This window comes from Schistocerca cancellata, chromosome 10, assembly GCF_023864275.1.
Source record: "Schistocerca cancellata isolate TAMUIC-IGC-003103 chromosome 10, iqSchCanc2.1, whole genome shotgun sequence".
NCBI classification, from domain to species: domain Eukaryota; kingdom Metazoa; phylum Arthropoda; class Insecta; order Orthoptera; family Acrididae; genus Schistocerca; species Schistocerca cancellata.
Genome location: NC_064635.1, coordinates 122424077 through 122442633, shown reverse-complemented (window position 1 = coordinate 122442633; position 18557 = coordinate 122424077). Strand labels below are relative to the sequence as shown.

General features: G+C 41.8%; 1 protein-coding gene across 10 annotated transcripts in view; it reads left to right on the top strand.

Moving 5' to 3' along the window:
• LOC126106687 (zinc finger protein 501-like) overlaps nucleotides 1-18557 on the top strand; it is a 229658-nt gene that overhangs the window by 155405 nt on the left and 55696 nt on the right. Inside the window, exon 8 of one of the 10 annotated variants that reach the window (XM_049913065.1) lies at nucleotides 8578-9874. The exons of the other annotated variants lie outside the window; for them this stretch is intronic. Coding sequence (XP_049769022.1) covers nucleotides 8578-9199 — 622 coding nt within the window. The 3' untranslated portion in view covers nucleotides 9200-9874. Of the gene's footprint in view, nucleotides 1-8577; nucleotides 9875-18557 lie in introns of those variants that run through there. 10 annotated transcript variants of the gene reach the window in all.

Below are 18557 nucleotides of genomic sequence, written 5' to 3'. Positions count from 1 at the left end.
CCACCTAACCTTCGTAACCTCTTAGTTCATCCCTATGAAATCCCCAAACCACCTTCCCTACCCTCTGGCTCCTACCCTTGTAACCGCCCCCGGTGTAAAACCTGTCCCATGCACCCTCCCACCACCACCTACTCCAGTCCTGTAACCCGGAAGGTGTACACAATCAAAGGCAGAGCCACGTGTGAAAGCACCCACGTGATCTACCAACTGACCTGCCTACACTGTGATGCATTCTATGTGGGAATGACCAGCAACAAACTGTCCATTCACATGAATGGACACAGGCAGACAGTGTTTGTTGGTAATGAGGATCACCCTGTGGCTAAACATGCCTTGGTGCACGACCAGCACATCTTGGCGCAGTGTTACACCGTCCGGGTTATCTGGATACTTCCTACTAACACCAACCTATCCGAACTCCGGAGATGGGAACTTGCTCTTCAATATATCCTCTCTTCCCGTTATCCACCAGGCCTCAATCTCCGCTAATTTCAAATTTCCGCCACTCATACCTCACCTGTCATTCATCAACATCTTTGCCTCTGCACTTCTGCCTCGACTGACATCTCTGCCCAAACTCTTTGTCTTTAAATATGTCTGCTTGTGTCTGTATATGTGTGGATGGATATGTGTGTGTGTGCGAGTGTATACCCGTCCTTTTTTCCCCCTAAGGTAAGTCTTTCCGCTCCCGGGACTGGAATGACTCCTTACCCTCTCCCTTAAAACCCACATCCTTTCGTCTTTCCCTCTCCTTCCCTCTTTCCTGATGAGGCAACAGTTTGTTGCGAAAGCTTGAATTTTGTGTGTACGTTTGTGTGTCTGTCGACCTGCCAGCACTTTCATGTGGTAAGTCACATCATCTTTGTTTTTAGGTATATTTTTCCTTCATGGAATGTTTCCTTCTATTATATATATATATATATATATATATATATATATATATATAGTTGCGTTTTTTTAAATATATGCTCACTTATAAGAACTGTGCTGACATTAAATTTAACTGTAACACGGAAATGTTTCTCACATAATGGTGGGCACCAGCAGAAGCAGTTGGTTGCAGCAGGGAGAGTGCGACGCAGCTGCAATTTTTCGCAAACAACATGTGATTGTGATAGCTGTCATTTATCTCGCTTTCTTCTGTGTCTCGTTGATCTCTCAGACCACCTACTCAGCCATACAGCGTCTGGCGACGGCTGGCTGAAAACTCTGCTCCCAGATATAGCAAAAGCAGTGGGAGCGGCAGTGGCAGCAAATCGTTTCCCAACCATTGGACGTTAGAAAATGTGATCAGGAAAGTTCTTTGGAATTTAATTGTTGTTCCAGTGGTGTCAGCCCTACCTAGAAATACATTTAACAGCTTGAATGAAGCATATCGTTCTTGAGTCGTTTGTCCATCTGTTAATGATTTCTGCAGACTGGAGACAGTTTTTCATTGCCACCAAATGGATCACTTTATGGACCATCGAAGACGGGCCGGAACAATCCTGTATTGCTACCTTTGGAACTATACTGCTCATCCACCATCAGACTCCATCAGGAAAACTGTTTAGTTTACCTCACCAATATCCTTACATGGTCGTTCATGGTTGTTGTCATTTTGTCACCCACCAACTGGTTTCTCTTCCAGCACTGTTGCATGTTCTGCTTGGTAGAGGCTACAGCTGCCACACTGCGAGAATTCCATTCAAAGCTGACGTAATTTCTGGCCTTGGTGCAGTGCGTGTGTGAAGAGGTTGTTTGCCAAAGTTTTATATCTACATACATATACTCTTGAAACTACTGTTAAACGCATGGCAGAGAGTACATTCCATTGTGCCCTTTATTAGGTCATCTTCCCTTTCCATTCACATTTGAAGCATGTAAATAATGTTTGCTTAACCCCTCGGGTTAATAAAATTAATTTTGTACTTTCAGTCCTAACAGGAGCAGTATGTAGAGGGTTTTAGTAAATTCGGAGATTCATCACTTAAAGCTGGTTCTTGAAATTTTGTAAATAGGCTTTCTTTGGATAGTATACGTCTATCGTTAAGCATATGCTAGTTCAGTTTTTCCTGTGTCGCTGCAATTTTCTTATGTGGGCGGAAAAAAAAGTGTTACCCTGCTTCGTATATGTTAAATGTATCCTACTATTCCTACTTGATATGGGACTCACAGCCTTCAGCAACATTCTAGAATGGGTCAAATGAGTGTTTTGTTACCAATATTATTTACAGACTAATTGCGTTACCTGTACCAATGAAGCAATGTCCGACACCTCCTTTACCTGTGTCTGAGGCTGTGTGATCTTTCCAGTTTATATTTGTAGATACAGTTACATCCAGGTACTTGTATGGGCTGATCGATTCCAATTGTGACTCACTGATATTTAGTCATAGAATGCTACCTGCTTTCATTTTCTAAAGTTCAAAATTTTGTATTTATAAACATTTAAGGCAAGCTGCCAATGTTTGCATCACTTTTGAATCTTATCAAGTCACGAGTGAATATTAGGGTACTTTTTTTGCAGAAGTTATTTCATTATAGATATCGCATCAAATAGTAAAGTATGATATAATTGTTGATATTGTCTGCAATGTCATAAATTTATAATTTCCTTGAGGACACACCTGACGTAACTTTTACACATGTTGATGACACTATCCAAGATAACATGCTACATCCTCCGTATCATTAAATCCTCAATCCAGTCAGAAATTTAGCTTGATATCCCATTGGTCACAATTTAGATAAAGAGTGAAGGTGTGAGACTGTGTCAAGTGCTTTTCAGTAGTCAAGAAATAATGACCTTACTGCCTTGATCCTTGCCTTTCAAGATGCGAGAAAAGTGCAAGCTAGGTTTCCCATCATTAGTGTTTTTGGAATCCTTGCTGGTGTGTGTGTGTGGGGGGGGGGGGGGGAGATTCTGTTCAAGATATCTCATTATGGTTGAGCTCAGACTATCATGTAAGATTCTACAACAGATGAATATCAATGACTGTGGACAGTAGCGTTGTGGATCACTACTGCTACCCATCTTGTAGATGAGAATGAACTGTGCTTTCTTCAAACTACTGGGCATGGTTCTTTGTTGAGGGATGCACTATATATTATTTTTAAAAGAGGTGCTATCCCAGTTGAATATAAGTTTAGAATGTAATAGGGATTTCAGTGACCCAGAGCTTTGTTAATTTTTTGGAGATATCTGCAATTTCTCAACTCCAGTGGCACTAATATCTATATCACTGATCTTTGCAGTAGTGTGAGGATTAAATCTGGACAGCATTCCTGGATTCTCCTTTGTAAAGGAACATTTTAAAATGGAGTTCAGCATTGCAGCTTTTACTTTGTCCATAAGAGTGTGGTGACTAACTTTGGTACCGCTAACAGCCTTTACAGATGACTAGAATTTCTTCCGAGTTTCTATCTTTTCTGGGTAGCCATGTTTGTGATGATCATTTTGTGTATACAATCGTCCTAACTCCAATTTCACGTCCTTCACGTTGTTGTTGGGTATTGCTACTAGCTTCTCTTGCACCTGTTGTGGTAGCTTGCATAAAATTAGTGATATGGTTACCTTCATTCTTAGTGTTTTGTCCAGGTACAGGTTTCTCTCAGAGCCTTCAAAATACTTTTCATGGTCAGATCAAATTTTCTGCATAGATAAAAACTTTTTTTAAACCCACTTTGTTCCTTAGTGGCGGCTGTGAAACTCCTTTCCGAGTTCTGCGTGTTTTTGTTCTTATTGTTGTGGTCATCAGTTTGAAGACTGATGTCCTCAGGGACTCGGCATTCAGTTGTTGGGTACAGGCTTGGCTACCCTGGAGTTACTGAACTGAGGTCTAGTAAGTGCCTCCAGTTCTCTGTCAATGTAGCCTCTGGACATGCTTCAGCAACCACGGTATGACACAGAAGCCATATGTTGTGTGTCACAGAGAGCAGGGATCTTGGCTCGACTGCCTGGAGTGTGAGGCCTGTGAAAAGCTGTACAAAAGACACCTCAGTCTCAAGGTATACTGCACGCTGATGCAATACATGGCTGTTGAGGCAGAACAGTCATTAGTGAGCAACCTCTGGGGTGTCAGCCACATCTCCATTGTATAGGACTTAACCAAGCAAGCAGGGCTCTGTCTGGATGGATATATGTTCCCTAGCTTCTTGTGGGATGGCCTTGTAGCCTAAATTCTTTCTTCTACTCCCAGTACTTCGGGTCGTCCGTTGGGCATTATTACTACCGAGTGTCAAAGACACCTTGTGTGGCTAGTCCACCTGAGATGCCTTTGGATGCCTCCATTGTTAGTAGCAGACCACTTCCTGTGGTTAATAATGTATTTATTGCCTTAAAGTGTGTAGTAGGTTCATTTTGTAAATCTATAAACCTCTGGAGGGACTTTTGCAGTGCACCTTAAATCTATCAAGAGGATTCATAATGGTACTCTCCTGATTGAGACAATGTAGCTTAACCAAGCAAACAAGTTGTTGAATTCTGTTGGACAAAATCATCTTGTTACATTATAGTGCCCACCCTTCAGAATGCCAATTGGATGATAGCTACAAGTCAGAAATTTGGCTGGGAAACACTGCAACATCCTCCATATACTTTGGATCTTTCACCATATTATTAATCACATTTTTGGCGACTTGAAGAAAGACGTGCATCAGTTTCAATCAGATGAGGAAGTGCAAGAGTGGGTGCACCACTTTCTGCAAAACAAATTGATTGTCTCATCTCCCATTGGGACAAATGTTTTAACAGGTGTCCATTTGAACATGCTGACTGTATTGGCTCCCTGGTCTCCATCCATAAGTTTTACCCTCCACACCTCCCTCCATACCAAATTGTTGAGTTCTTGATACCTTACGATGTGTTCTATCAAACAGTCACTTCTTTTAGTCATATAATGTGTTTTCTTAAATTCATTTCAGTGTATCATCATTAGTTAGATGGTCTGTTCTTCTATACCACCATATTTTTCTACTCTTATATTGTCTGTTTCCACACAACAAATATCTTCAGGAAAAGCTTCCTAACATTTACATTTATAGTCAGTGTTAACAAATTTCTCTTTTACAAAAGCTTTTCTTGCTTTTGCCAGTCTGCATTTTATATCATCTCTACTTCAGCAGACATAAGTTATTTTGCCGAGCATATAGCAAAACTCTACTACTGTTAGTGCCCCATTTTCTAATCCGATTTCCCTGCATTGCCAAGCGAGGTGGCGCAGTGGTTAGACACTGGACTCGCATTCGGGAGGATGACGGTTCAATCCCGCGTCCGGCCATCCTGATTTAGGTTTTCCGTGATTTCCCTAAATTGCTCCAGGCAAATGCCGGGATGGTTCCTTTCAAAGGGCATGGCCGACTTCCTTCCCCATCCTTCCCTAATCCGATGAGACCGATGACCTCGCTGTCTGGTCTCCTTCCCCAAACCAACCAACCAACCTGCATTGCCCTTTTTAATTTGATTCCATTTCAGTGTCCATGTTGCCTTTTCATAAATGAGCTTCGGGTTTGTATCCTAGTAATATCAGAAATATTGGTTATTGATAAACCCACTGAGATAAAAATTTGCCTCGTCAGGCATTACAAGATTTGTCAGAAATCCGTCATTCTGGTCTTTTCTGTCCATTAATGTAATTGTACTTACTCCGTTTACCTCCTGATTGTAACTGATGAGCCACTTCCAGTATATGAGGTTAAAATATCAAATCCGGTTTTACAATTCTTTCAAGGTTGTACAAGGGATTTGTAATGTTATGGAATGGGGAGAGGAGGATCGCTGTGTGCTTTGTTGCTCAGCTGTTGAATCTTTTCGCCCCACCAAATTTTTGTAGTAATTCCTCTCGTTTTTGTGGCCTGTCGCTGTGTAGCAGTGTGACTGGGTTTACTGGGCACACACCCAGCACCAGCCATACATTGCCGTCAGTCTTCTCAAGAAGAAATTGCAGATTATTGTACTGAAGCTTTGGTCAGTATACAGATTGAAACCACGTGTCCAGACACTCGATGACCTTAATGTATTGAAAGACAGCACAACCCAGAAAAGGCCGAAGTAAAGGGTGGCGCACATAAAACCAGCCCGAACTGGAATGCGAACGTGCGTGAGTAGCGTTACTAGCGTGTCAGTTCCTTTGCCACCTTCCACCAGCAGTAGCGTGTGAGTAGTTCATACGGATATGGTCAGATAGGGCTCGTGCTCTGTGAACCAGCGTCCTAAGTATGCCACTTCGTTGCGAAGGATGGTGACAGCTGGTGACCTGTAAGTATAAGTCCGTGTGTGTTGGTTTACGGTGCACTGCGTGACCTAATGTACCATCTTGTTTTCTCCGTACCAACACGTCCGAGAATGGAAGTTCGCAGTTTTTCTCCATTTCCATAGTGAACTTGATGTTGGGATGAAGCGAGTTAAGATGCTCAAGAAATACATTCAGCAATGCAGTGCCGTGAGGCCAGATAACAAAGGTGTCGTCCACATATCGCCAAAAACACGTAGGTTTCAAATCCGACGACTGGAGTGCTCTCTCTTCGAAGTCTTCCATAAAAAGATTAGTCACAATGGGTGACAATGGACTACCCATTCCGACGCCGTCAGTCTGTTCAGAATATTGTCCAGTGAATAACAAGTACAGAATATTGTCCAGTGAATAAGAAGTACGTCGAGTTGAGCACATGTTGGAATAAGTCTAAAAGTCCCCCATCCAGCTTCTCGCTAATGAGCAACAACGGTTCCTGCAGTGGTACTCGAGTAAAAAGTGACACTACGTCAAAACCTACGAGTATATCTGATGGTGCGAGTCGTAAGTTCTTGAGCCGACGAATAAAGTCTTGTGAGTTACGGATTTGATGCTCACACTTTCCTACTAAAGGGTTCAGTTGCGCTGCCAGATGTTCCACGAGATTATACGTTGGTGCCCCAATATTACTCACAATAGGCCGCAGTGGCACATTATCCTTGTGAATTTTGGGCAATCCGTATAGCCTGGGAAGTACGGGCGCCTGTGTACGTAGTTTCTTAGCAACCACATCGGAGATCGTGCTGTTCTTGAGGAGCTCCAAAGTTTTTCGCCGAATTTTGGCTGTGGGGCCCTTATTTAGTATGCGATATGCAGAGTCGTCCAAAAGCTGGTGCATCTTGCTCAGATATATTGACGTGGAGAGGATAACAGTCGCATTTCCCTTATCCACCGGTAAAATCACAATATCAGGATCTTCTCGTAGGTATCGAACCACTGACCTCTCTGCAGCTGTTATATTGTTCTTAGGCACTTGAGCACGTGTCATAGCACGGCAAGTCTCCCGCCGGATCTTCTCGGCAGATTCCCTGGGAAGCCTTGTTCGACGGAGCTAATGATGTCCACAACATGTGGTGTCCTCGGAGTGGGTGCGAAGTTCAGTCCCTTCTCCAAGATCGATACCGCCGCGTCAGGCAAAGGTTTGTCCGCTAGATTGTATACAGTTCGTCTACGAACTTCATTGTTCTCTTCTTGTGGTAAACGGTCTCTGAATTGATGAAACTTATCAATTTGACGTGCTGCGTCTTGTTGTCGTTTCCAGTCCCAAGTAGCGCTGTCAACCCACGTCCAAGAATCTGCGGACAGTCTTGACGATATCTTCAAATGAAGTGCCAAGAGCTCTCTGGATACGAAGTCCAGTTCCCTCCCAGTATAGTACTAATTATTTGGTGGTGATTAGTTTATGAGATTCGTTCAATTAGTGAAGGATAATGAATAAATAAGTATATTAACACCTTAATATTTTGAATGTAGTACTTAGGGAGTATGTTACAAGGGCTAGATTCTTCGTTAAACTACGTTTGTTAATTTGAACGCTAATTTAGCTTTCCATTCTTTTCAAGACGAATAATTGTGCAAACTTTTTACCAAAGCCTAGTTTTGAAAGTTTTTCGACCTCCCACTTTCATTTAAATAGCTTTCTTCCAAAGATCTGCAAGTTTTACATAGGATTCTCTTCGGTGCAATATCTCTTCCGTGGCCCATCACTCTGTGAACATTTTTATTCACCAGTGTTCCACGAGAAAATTCGCTCATTCGTTTTGGTGATCAATGACTCCTGGGTGGTAAGATAGGTATGAAAATATTTTAAAACTATCGCATCGTATCACTGATGTGAGACAAAAGGAATATCTGAAGTTAAATTTCCGTCACCCATCATCGGTGGCTTGCAGAGTGTATGTAATGATGTAGAAGTTACTGCAGTATGGATTAGAGTTCTATAGTCCCTCTCAGTCAATTTCTTACATCTGCTGAAGGAATTATTGTTGTTCATGTTATCGTGATGTCTCACTTTGCAATAATCTGCTATCATCGAATTTGTCTACATTTAACTGTTATGGAAGACTCTCTGACAAGTTTTTGGGTTCTAAACAAATATCTCAAATTAACTCAACTCTCTTTGCTGCTAATTGAAGACAAGCAAAAAATTATGTTAATTCAAAGCAGTGTGCTCGTACTTTATAATCTAGTTTGCTGGAACTTTAGAGACATTTGTCAACCTAGCTTTTGTTAATATAATTTTTCATCCTCATACTTGCACTGTTACGAAAATAGTTTCTGACACAGTTTTCTCCACTTTCTGCAGTACTATTGCTGTTGGTGTGGAAGACGACAAGACTAACGGTGATTGCAGAGGTTTGTTTAACTGCGTTCCAGTGGCTTCAGAGACATGCAACATGATACAGTGTACCACCAGGCAGGAAGCATTCTGTGGGAATAAAATTGATACAAGACATTTGGGGCACAGATGTGGCATCTGCAAAACAACGTTTGCACAGTTGCAGGAATTGAAGGAGCATACACACTTGAACCAATGTGAGCTTCAGCATTCATGCAGCGTGTGTCACAAGATGTTCACAAAGAGTAGCACTTTGAAGAGGCACTTCCGAGTGCACAGTGGTGAACGCCCTTACAGCTGTGGCGTTTGCAACAATACATTCACACAAAGTTGTCACTTGAAGCAGCATTCACGAATGCACACTGGCGAGCGCCCCTACATCTGTGGATTTTGCAAAAAGACATTCATTGCCCAAACCAATCTGAACAAGCATTTGTTAGTGCACTCTGGGGAACGCCGGTACAGCTGTGGCCTTTGCAACAAGAGATTCGTGCAAAGTTGTCACCTGAAACAACATTGGCACACACACACTGGCGAACGCCCACACAGCTGTGAAGTTTTGCAGCAAGACATTCTTACACAAAACTAATACAAAGGAGCATTTGCAGTTGCACACTGGCAAATCCACCTACAGCTGTGGCGTTTGCAACAAGACAATGGGTCAAAGTTAGGCACTGAAGCAGGACTCGCAAATGCACACTGGGATCGCCCATGAGACTGTCAAGTGCGTAATAAGTGGTTTAGAAGCATCAAAAAGTTGAAGAAACAGTCATGACTGCACACTTTTGAAAAGGCATACATTTGCAACATTTATCAACAGAAATTCTTCTACTACAGCAACCTGATACTACACCTAATTCTTCATGCAAGGGAACATTATTATACTTGTGTTGTTTTTCTACAGAGATTCGCAAGCCACATATTGGAGAAACATTCACATTTGATAACAGTACACGTAAAAGTATCTGAAAATACACCTATAAATGCACAGTGTTGAATAGTGGTATTGATCCGATTGTGCCATAAGTAGCTGAAGAGCAGATACAGCTTGCAAAGTGCTAGTGAAATCTCACATCTAGTGTAATTCAGATTTCACTTGCTCCAGTAGGATTGGTCTCTTTAACATAGTCATCAGTTACTGTTTAGTATTACTCATGGTTAGTGCTGATTCAAGTTTGAAATACGTTATCAGCAGCCAAAATATGTAATGCAGCTTAATTTCTTGTGCACTAATTGTTACTTGTCTTGCACCCATAATCCAATAAACAAGGAATCTTAAATAATGACAGAAATTCCATTAAAAATCATCACAGAACCCATGCCTTCAGTAAGGTGTTACCAAGTGTCGTTTTAGGTTTTCAGCTTGATCTAAACATCTGTACAAATGATACTGCGCTCATGCTGTGTCCAAAATTGTGTGTCTAAAATATATGGTGACATGTGAAAGCAGTATATTTTCATTTGGTTATTCTGAGGTCTAACGGATATTCACTCCCCTGTAAGATATAGGTAACTGCTTTACACACATTGCCCCTACTGAAAAGTGAAACTGAAGGTTATTTCTTAAATAGCAGTTCACACAAATGGCTTCCATCACTGAGGTTGCACTGCTGGAAGATGTCTGGGGGAAGGTCATCACTACGTTTTCAGTCATTTCTTGAGGGAAAACCTCTCTCTCTTCGCATATAACAGCGTTAAGCTCATCAGTGTTGTGGAGCTGCCATGAGAAAACATGTACTGGAGATGACTTTACAGAAAGAAATTAACGGATGGAGGATCACATCACTTATCATGATCATAACTGATTTGGAAAGTGGTGCCGCAGTTTACTCATTGAATTCAGGGCACTTGGACTGTAGCCCCTTCTTGGTGAAACCATATCGTGTTTAGATGCTATGTTCCCACAGGTGTGGAATGAAGAAATTGTTAATTATGGTCGCATACTGCTCTGATTTGACACCCACTTGCTGGCCACTCTTAAAGCAAAATGGCCCAACAATTACATAGGCACACCAGACAACCTCTTGCCTACATCGGGCCTTTTCATAAATGAGCTTCGGGTTTGTATCCTAGTAATATCAGAAATATTGGTTATGACAAACCCACTGAGATAAAAATTTGCCTCGTCAGACATTACAAGATTTGTCAGAAATCCGTCATTCTGGTCTTTTCTGTCCATTAATGTAATTGTACTTACTCTGTTTACCTCCTGATTGTAACTGATGAGCCACTTCCTGTATATGAGGTTGAAATATCAAATCCGGTTTTACAATTCTTTGCAAGGTTGTGCAAGGGATTTGTAATGTTATGGAATGGGGAGAGGAGGATCGCTGTGTGCTTTGTTGCTCAGCTGTTGAATCTTTTCGCCCCACCAAATTTTTGTAGTAATTCCTCTCGTTTTTGTGGCCTGTCGCTGTGTAGCAGTGTGACTGGGTTTACTGGGCACACATCCAGCACCAGCCATACATTGCCGTCAGTCTTCTCAAGATGAAATGGCAGATTATTGTACTGAAGCTTTGGTCAGTATACAGATTGAAACCACGTGTCCAGACACTCGATGACCTTAATGTATTGAAAGACAGCACGACCCAGAAAAGGCCGAAGTAAAGGGTGGCGCACATAAAACCAGCCCGAACTGGAATGCGAACGTGCGTGAGTAGCGTTACTAGCGTGTCAGTTTCTTTGCCACCTTCCACCAGCTGTAGCGTGTGAGTAGTTCATACGGAAAGTAGTCGTTATAAACCATATACTTCATTGTCATGCCTTACTCCATTGAATAACATGTGTTCATTGTTGAAGAATATGTGCGGCCTGGATCCATTAAAGTTGTTCGTAACACTTTTCATGAAAGGTTTCCTGAAAGTAATATTCCTGCAAAATCAACGATTTAGGATCTAGTGAGAAAGTGGCGTTCAACAGGCAGTGTTGTTAATTCAAGGAGAAATAAGGCACCGACTGTATGTTCACCTGAAGTTGTGGCAAACGTGAAGGCACGCATTGAAAGAAGTCCCAAGTCAACACGGCGATTATGACAGCAGCGTGGAATATCACGCAGGTCATGTAAACGCATCCTTTATTACTTACAAGTGAAATCGTGCCGTGTGAGTGTTGTTCAGCAAATAAAAGAAGTGGACAAGGGTAAGAGTACACATTACTGTAACTGGTTGTTGGAAAATGTCGTTGGGGGACATCTTGATCCGTTCCTCCTTTTTTCGGATGAAGCTTGGTTTCATCCGTCGGGTTTCGTTAATTCACAAAACACAAGACACTGGGCTAGAGAGAATCCCCATGGCAAACTGCAAAAGCCGTTACACGATTTAAAAATTGGTGTATGATGTGCTGTATCTGGTAACAGAATTATCGGGCAATTGTTCTTCAACAGAACTGTCAACACACATTTTTACTTGTAACTCTACAGTGAATTTTCGGCTCTGTTAACTCCAAACGAAAAATGTTGTGCATATTTCCAGCAAGATGGGGCAACTTCTCATACGTCGGATTTGTCCTTAGCTCGCTCTCCCGACTTGTCACCGTATGACTTTTACCTCTGGGGATTTCTAAAGGCTAGGGTCTACCGCAACAATCCCAGAACACTTGACGTATTAAAAAACAACATATGTGAAGAAACTTGGAACATTCCTCAAAGAGTACTGAAAAGTGTTTTCCTTAACATGCTTCGACGTGCACAACTTTGCTTGGATGTTGGCGGAGAACATTTTGAACACAGACTTTCAATTCCTTTCTGAAATATGCTTGTTAAAGTAATAAAAGTAAAACTTTTCCTTAAACTGTTAATTACATAGATAATAATGAAACTGTACAGTAGAAATGTAAGAAAGCGATGACGTACGTTTATTTTCTTCATTTATATTCCTTTCAGCGCAGGGGCGGGTTTTATGTGTGCCACTCTGTACAAAACGTCTTTTTTCCAAAACTGTTTCGTAGAGGAAGAGTGCATTGTAGTTCTTCCTTTAACTTGTCTCACGAGTGAGAAAATCATAGATGTCGGAATAAGTGACCACATGAACCATGGACCTTGCCGTTGGTGGGGAGGCTTGCGTGCCGCAGCGATACAGATGGCCGTACCGTAGGTGCAACCACAACGGAGGGGTATCTGTTGAGAGGCCAGACAAACGTGTGGTTCCTGAAGAGGGGCAGCAGCCTTTTCAGTAGTTGCAGGGGCAACAGTCTGGATGATTGACTGATCTGGCCTTGTAACATTAACCAAAACGGCCTTGCTGTGCTGGTACTGCGAACGGCTGAAAGCAAGGGGAAACTACAGCCGTAATTTTTCCTGAGGACATGCAGCTCTACTGTATGATTAAATGATGATGGCGTCCTCTTGGGTAAAATATTCCGGAGGTAAAATAGTCCCCCATTCGGATCTCCGGGCGGGGACTACTCAGGAGGACGTCGTTATCAGGAGAAAGAAAACTGGCGTTCTACGGATCGGAGCGTGGAATGTCAGATCACTTAATCGGGCAGGTAGGTTAGAAAATTTAAAAAGGGAGATGGATAGGTTAAAGTTAGATATAGTGGGAATTAGTGAAGTTCGGTGGCAGGAGGAACAAGACTTTTGGTCAGGTGATTACAGGGTTATAAATACAAAATCAAATAGGGGTAATGCAGGAGTAGGTTTAATAATGAATAAAAAAATAGGAGTGCGGGTCAGCTACTACAAACAGCATAGTGAACGCATTATTGTGGCCAAGATAGACACAAAGCCCATGCCTACTACAGTAGTACAAGTTTATATGCCAACTAGCTCTGCAGATGATGAAGAAATAGATGAAATGTATGACGAGATAAAAGAAATTATTCAGGTAGTGAAGGGAGACGAAAATTTAATAGTCACGGGTGACTGGAATTCGTCAGTAGGAAAAGGGAGAGAAGGAAACATAGTAGGTGAATATGGATTGGGGGGAAGGAATGAAAGAGGAAGCCGCCTTGTAGAATTTTGCACAGAGCATAACTTAATCATAGCTAACACTTGGTTCAAGAATCATGAAAGGAGGCTGTATACATGGAAGAAGCCTGGAGATACTGACAGGTTTCAGATAGATTATATAATGGTAAGACAGAGATTTAGGAACCAGGTTTTAAATTGTAATACATTTCCTGGGGCAGATGTAGATTCTGACCACAATCTATTGGTTATGAACTGCAGATTGAAACTGAAGAAACTGCAAAAAGGTGGAAATTTCAGGAGATGGGACCTGGATAAACTGAAAGAACCAGAGGTTGTAGAGAGTTTCAGGGAGAGCATTAGGGAACAATTGACTGGAATGGGGGAAAGAAATACAGTAGAAGAAGAATGGGTAGCTCTGAGGGATGAAGTGGTGAAGGCAGCAGAGGATCAAGTAGGTAAAAAGACGCGGGCTAATAGAAATCCTTGGGTAACAGAAGAAATATTGAATTTAATTGATGAAAGGAGAAAATATAAAAATGCAGTAAATGAAGCAGGCAAAAAGGAATACAAACGTCTCAAAAATGAAATCGACAGGAAGTGCAAAATGGCTAAGCAGGGATGGCTAGAGGACAAATGTAAGGATGTAGAGGCTTGTCTCACTAGGGGTAAGATAGATACTGCCTACAGGAAAATTAAAGAGACCTTTGGAGAGAAGAGAACCACTTGTATGAATATCAAGAGCTCAGATGGCAACCCAGTTCTAAGCAAAGAAGGGAAAGCAGAAAGGTGGAAGGAGTATATAGAGGGTTTATACAAGGGCGATGTACTTGAGGACAATATTATGGAAATGGAAGAGGATGTAGATGAAGATGAAATGGGAGATAAGATACTGCGTGAAGAGTTTGACAGAGCACTGAAAGACCTGAGTCAAAACAAGGCCCCGGGAGTAGACAACATTCCATTAGAACTACTGATGGCCTCGGGAGAGCCAGTCATGACAAAACTCTACCATCTGGTGAGCACGATGTATGAGACAGGCGAAATACCCTCAGACTTTAAGAAGAATATAATAATTCCAATCCCAAAGAAAGCAGGTGTTGACAGATGTGAAAGTTACCGAACTATCAGTTTAATAAGTCACAGCTGCAAAATACTAACGCGAATTCTTTACAGACGAATGGAAAAACTGGTAGAAGCCGACCTCGGGGAAGATCAGTTTGGATTCCGTAGAAATGTTGGAACACGTGAGGCAATACTGACCTTACGACTTATCTTGGAAGAAAGATTAAGAAAAGGCAAACCTACATTTCTAGCATTTGTAGACTTAGAGAAAGCTTTTGACAATGTTGACTGGAATACTCTCTTTCAAATACAGGGGTAAAATACAGGGAGCGAAAGGCTATTTACAATTTGTACAGAAACCAGATGGCAGTTATAAGAGTCGAATGGCATGAAAGGGAAGCAGTGGTTGGGAAAGGAGTGAGACAGGGTTGTAGCCTCTCCCCGATGTTATTCAATCTGTATATTGAGCAAGCAGTAAAGGAAACAAAAGAAAAATTCGGAGTAGGTATTAAAATTCATGGAGAAGAAGTAAAAACTTTGAGGTTCGCCGATGACATTGTAATTCTGTCAGAGACAGCAAAGGACTTGGAAGAGCAGTTGAACGGAATGGACAGTGTCTTGAAAGGAGGATATAAGATGAACATCAACAAAAGCAAAACGAGGATAATGGAATGTAGTCAAATTAAGTCGGGTGATGCTGAGGGAATTAGATTGGGAAATGAGACACTTAAAGTAGTAAAGGAGTTTTGCTATTTAGGGAGTAAAATAACCGATGATGGTCGAAGTAGAGAGGATATAAAATGTAGACTGGCAATGGCAAGGAAAGCGTTTCTCAAGAAGAGAAATTTGTTAACATCGAATATAGATTTAGGTGTCAGGAAGTCGTTTCTGAAAGTATTTGTATGGAGTGTAGCCATGTATGGAAGTGAGACATGGACGATAACTAGTTTGGACAAGAAGAGAATAGAAGCTTTCGAAATGTGGTGCTACAGAAGAATGCTGAAGATAAGGTGGGTAGATCACGTAACTAATGAGGAGGTATTGAATAGGATTGGGGAGAAGAGAAGTTTGTGGCACAACTTGACTAGAAGAAGGGATCGGTTGGTAGGACATGTTCTGAGGCATCGAGGGATCACAAATTTAGCATTGGAGGGCAGCGTGGAGGGTAAAAATCGTAGAGGGAGACCAAGAGATCAATACACTAAGCAGATTCAGAAGGATGTAGGTTGCAGTAGGTACTGGGAGATGAAGAAGCTTGCACAGGATAGAGTAGCATGGAGAGCTGCATCAAATCAGTCTCAGGACTGAAGACCATAACAACAACAACTGTAGAAGAGCAACTAAAATCGCTCAAATGGACCCGAAGGAAACCCATTCTATTCTAGAATATGCGACAGACCTTCCGGATCTCCTAGCGGCATTGTACAGTAGCCTCTAGAGGAACGAAGTGTTCTAGAGATTGTAAAAAAAATTCAGGTCATATCCGTTTGCCGGAAGTGTCGTCGAACCGATGGACAAAGCTGCAGACATGTATCTTTGATGTCGGGCGACTGTATAGTCTTGAAACATGTTTTATGCTCGCGTATTATGACATTTGTGGAGAGAGAAAATCTCCTCTGTAGAATTCGATATGGGTTCCGGAAACATAGATCGTGTGAAACTCGACTCACTCTGTTTATCCGCGAATGATACATGTGGCAATGTAGTTGCTGTGTTTCTTGACTTCCGGGAGGCGTTCCCTACAGTTCCGCACTGTAACTTAACGAACAAAATACTTGTGTATGGAATATCTGACCAGCTGTGTGAGTGGACTGATCAGTTCCAAGTGAACGCAACACTGCATGTCATTCTCGTTGGAGAGAAATGTTCAGCCGTGAAAATAACTTCGTGCGTTCCCGAAGGGAGAGTTATAGGACCATCCTTTTTCCCTATATATTGCAGGACCTAGTAGATAACATCGGAATTTCAGTGAGACTTTTCGGAGGTGTTGCTGCTGTACAGAGAAATTTCGCAGTGCTAGAATATTGTAGCAACTTTTTTCAGGCAATGCTTCATTATAGATAATTGCGTCACTTGCGATACACTCGAAGAGCACTATTGATAGTGTCCGCAAGATCATTAATGCCCAGCATGAACACCGAGGGTCCCTACAGACTAACCCCGAGCAAGCCCGAATTTACTCCAACATATGTTGATGACTCTCCATCTGCGATCTCTCTACCAAAAAATCCTCAATCAAGTCACAAATTTTGCTTGATACTGGTTGCAATTGTACTTTGAATAATAAGCGTAGGTGTGGTATTGAATCAAATGCTTTTCGGAAATGGAAAAATACTGCGACTACCTGACTGTCTCGATTCAAAGCTCTGAGTAGGTTGTTTGAAGAGTGGGAGTTGGGTACCACATGTTCAATGTTTTCTGGATCCATGCTGGTTGACACAGAGGAGGCCATTCTTTTCGGGATACCTCATTCTGTTTGAGCCCAGAATAGGTTCAAATATTAGACAACAATCGATGTCAAGAATATCGGAAGGTAGTTTTGCGGAACACATCTACCCTGCTTGTGGGCAGGTGTGATCCGTGCTTTCTTCCAGCTACTTTTTGTTTGACGGATCTACGACAGATTACAGTTAACAGAGGAGCTGACTGAGCTGCAAATTCAGTATAGCAACTGATAGGGATTCCATCAAGTCCTGGAGCTTTGTTCAGTTTTAACTATTTCAGATGTTTCACAAAGCCACTGAAATTAATACTAATTTCGCTCATCTTTCCAGTGATGTAACGAAATTGGGGTGATTCTTCCAGATTATCCTTTGTAAAAAGACATTTGAAAACGAAATTAACCGTTTCCCCTTTTCCTTTGCTATCCTCAGTTTTACTTCGTATGTCATTCGCAACTGACTGGACACTTACTTTGGTGCCACCTTTGCATATGTCCAGAATTTTTTTTTTTTTTGTATTTGTTGAATATCATTTGACAATATTGTGGTGTGCTAATCATTGAAGGCTTCCCACATTGCTCTCTTGACAGCCAAGTGGGTTTCATTCAGCATATCTCTATCTCCAGCCCTATGATTTATTTGACACACATTACCCAGAAGTCTGTGTGTCATTAGAAGCTTATTTGCAATGGCTGTATACCATTTAGGTCCCTTCCAATCATGAATTGTTCTACTGGTTACATATCTATCGAGTCCCTATTTGGCCGGCCGAAGTGGCCGTGCGGTTAAAGGCGCTGCAGTCTGGAACCGCAAGACCGCTACGGTCGCAGGTTCGAATCCTGCCTCGGGCATGGATGTTTGTGATGTCCTTAGGTTAGTTAGGTTTAACTAGTTCTAAGTTCTAGGGGACTAATGACCTCAGCAGTTGAGTCCCATAGTGCTCAGAGCCATTTTTTTTTTTTTTTGAGTGCCTATTTAGCTATTGTTTTAAACTTGAGCCATAGTTGATCTGAATGCTCCTGTCCTATGCTAAGAGTTTGAAATTTCGCATTGACATATGACACTACAGGTTTCTTTTCTTAAATCTTGTTTTTCAACATATTAAGCTTTCCATTTGTTTTTTGATGCGCTTTGCACTTTGGCTGTCATTGTTGCCGCAGTTACCTCGTCTGCCTCATGGTCACTGGCACCAGTTTTGGAGTGGACAGGCGTATTTGTTGCCATTAGGGCTAATATTTTTCTGTCGTGAGTGGATTCCAAACTGTCTGTTCTAAATACGTTTCAAAGAAGACATTTAGTAATGTTTCACAGGATGGATTGTCACGCCCGCCACTGACAAATCTGTAATCATCCCAATTGGTTTTTGGATAATTTAAGTCTTCATTGATGATTGCAGTGTAATTGTGGAACTTACGTAAAGTGAACTCAGGCTTTCTCTTAAAGTTTTCGGTTGCATGTGGAGGTGACTCCGGTGGCCAATAGAAGGATCATTTACAGTTTTATGCCCATTGCTGATACTGAGACTTTGCCAGACA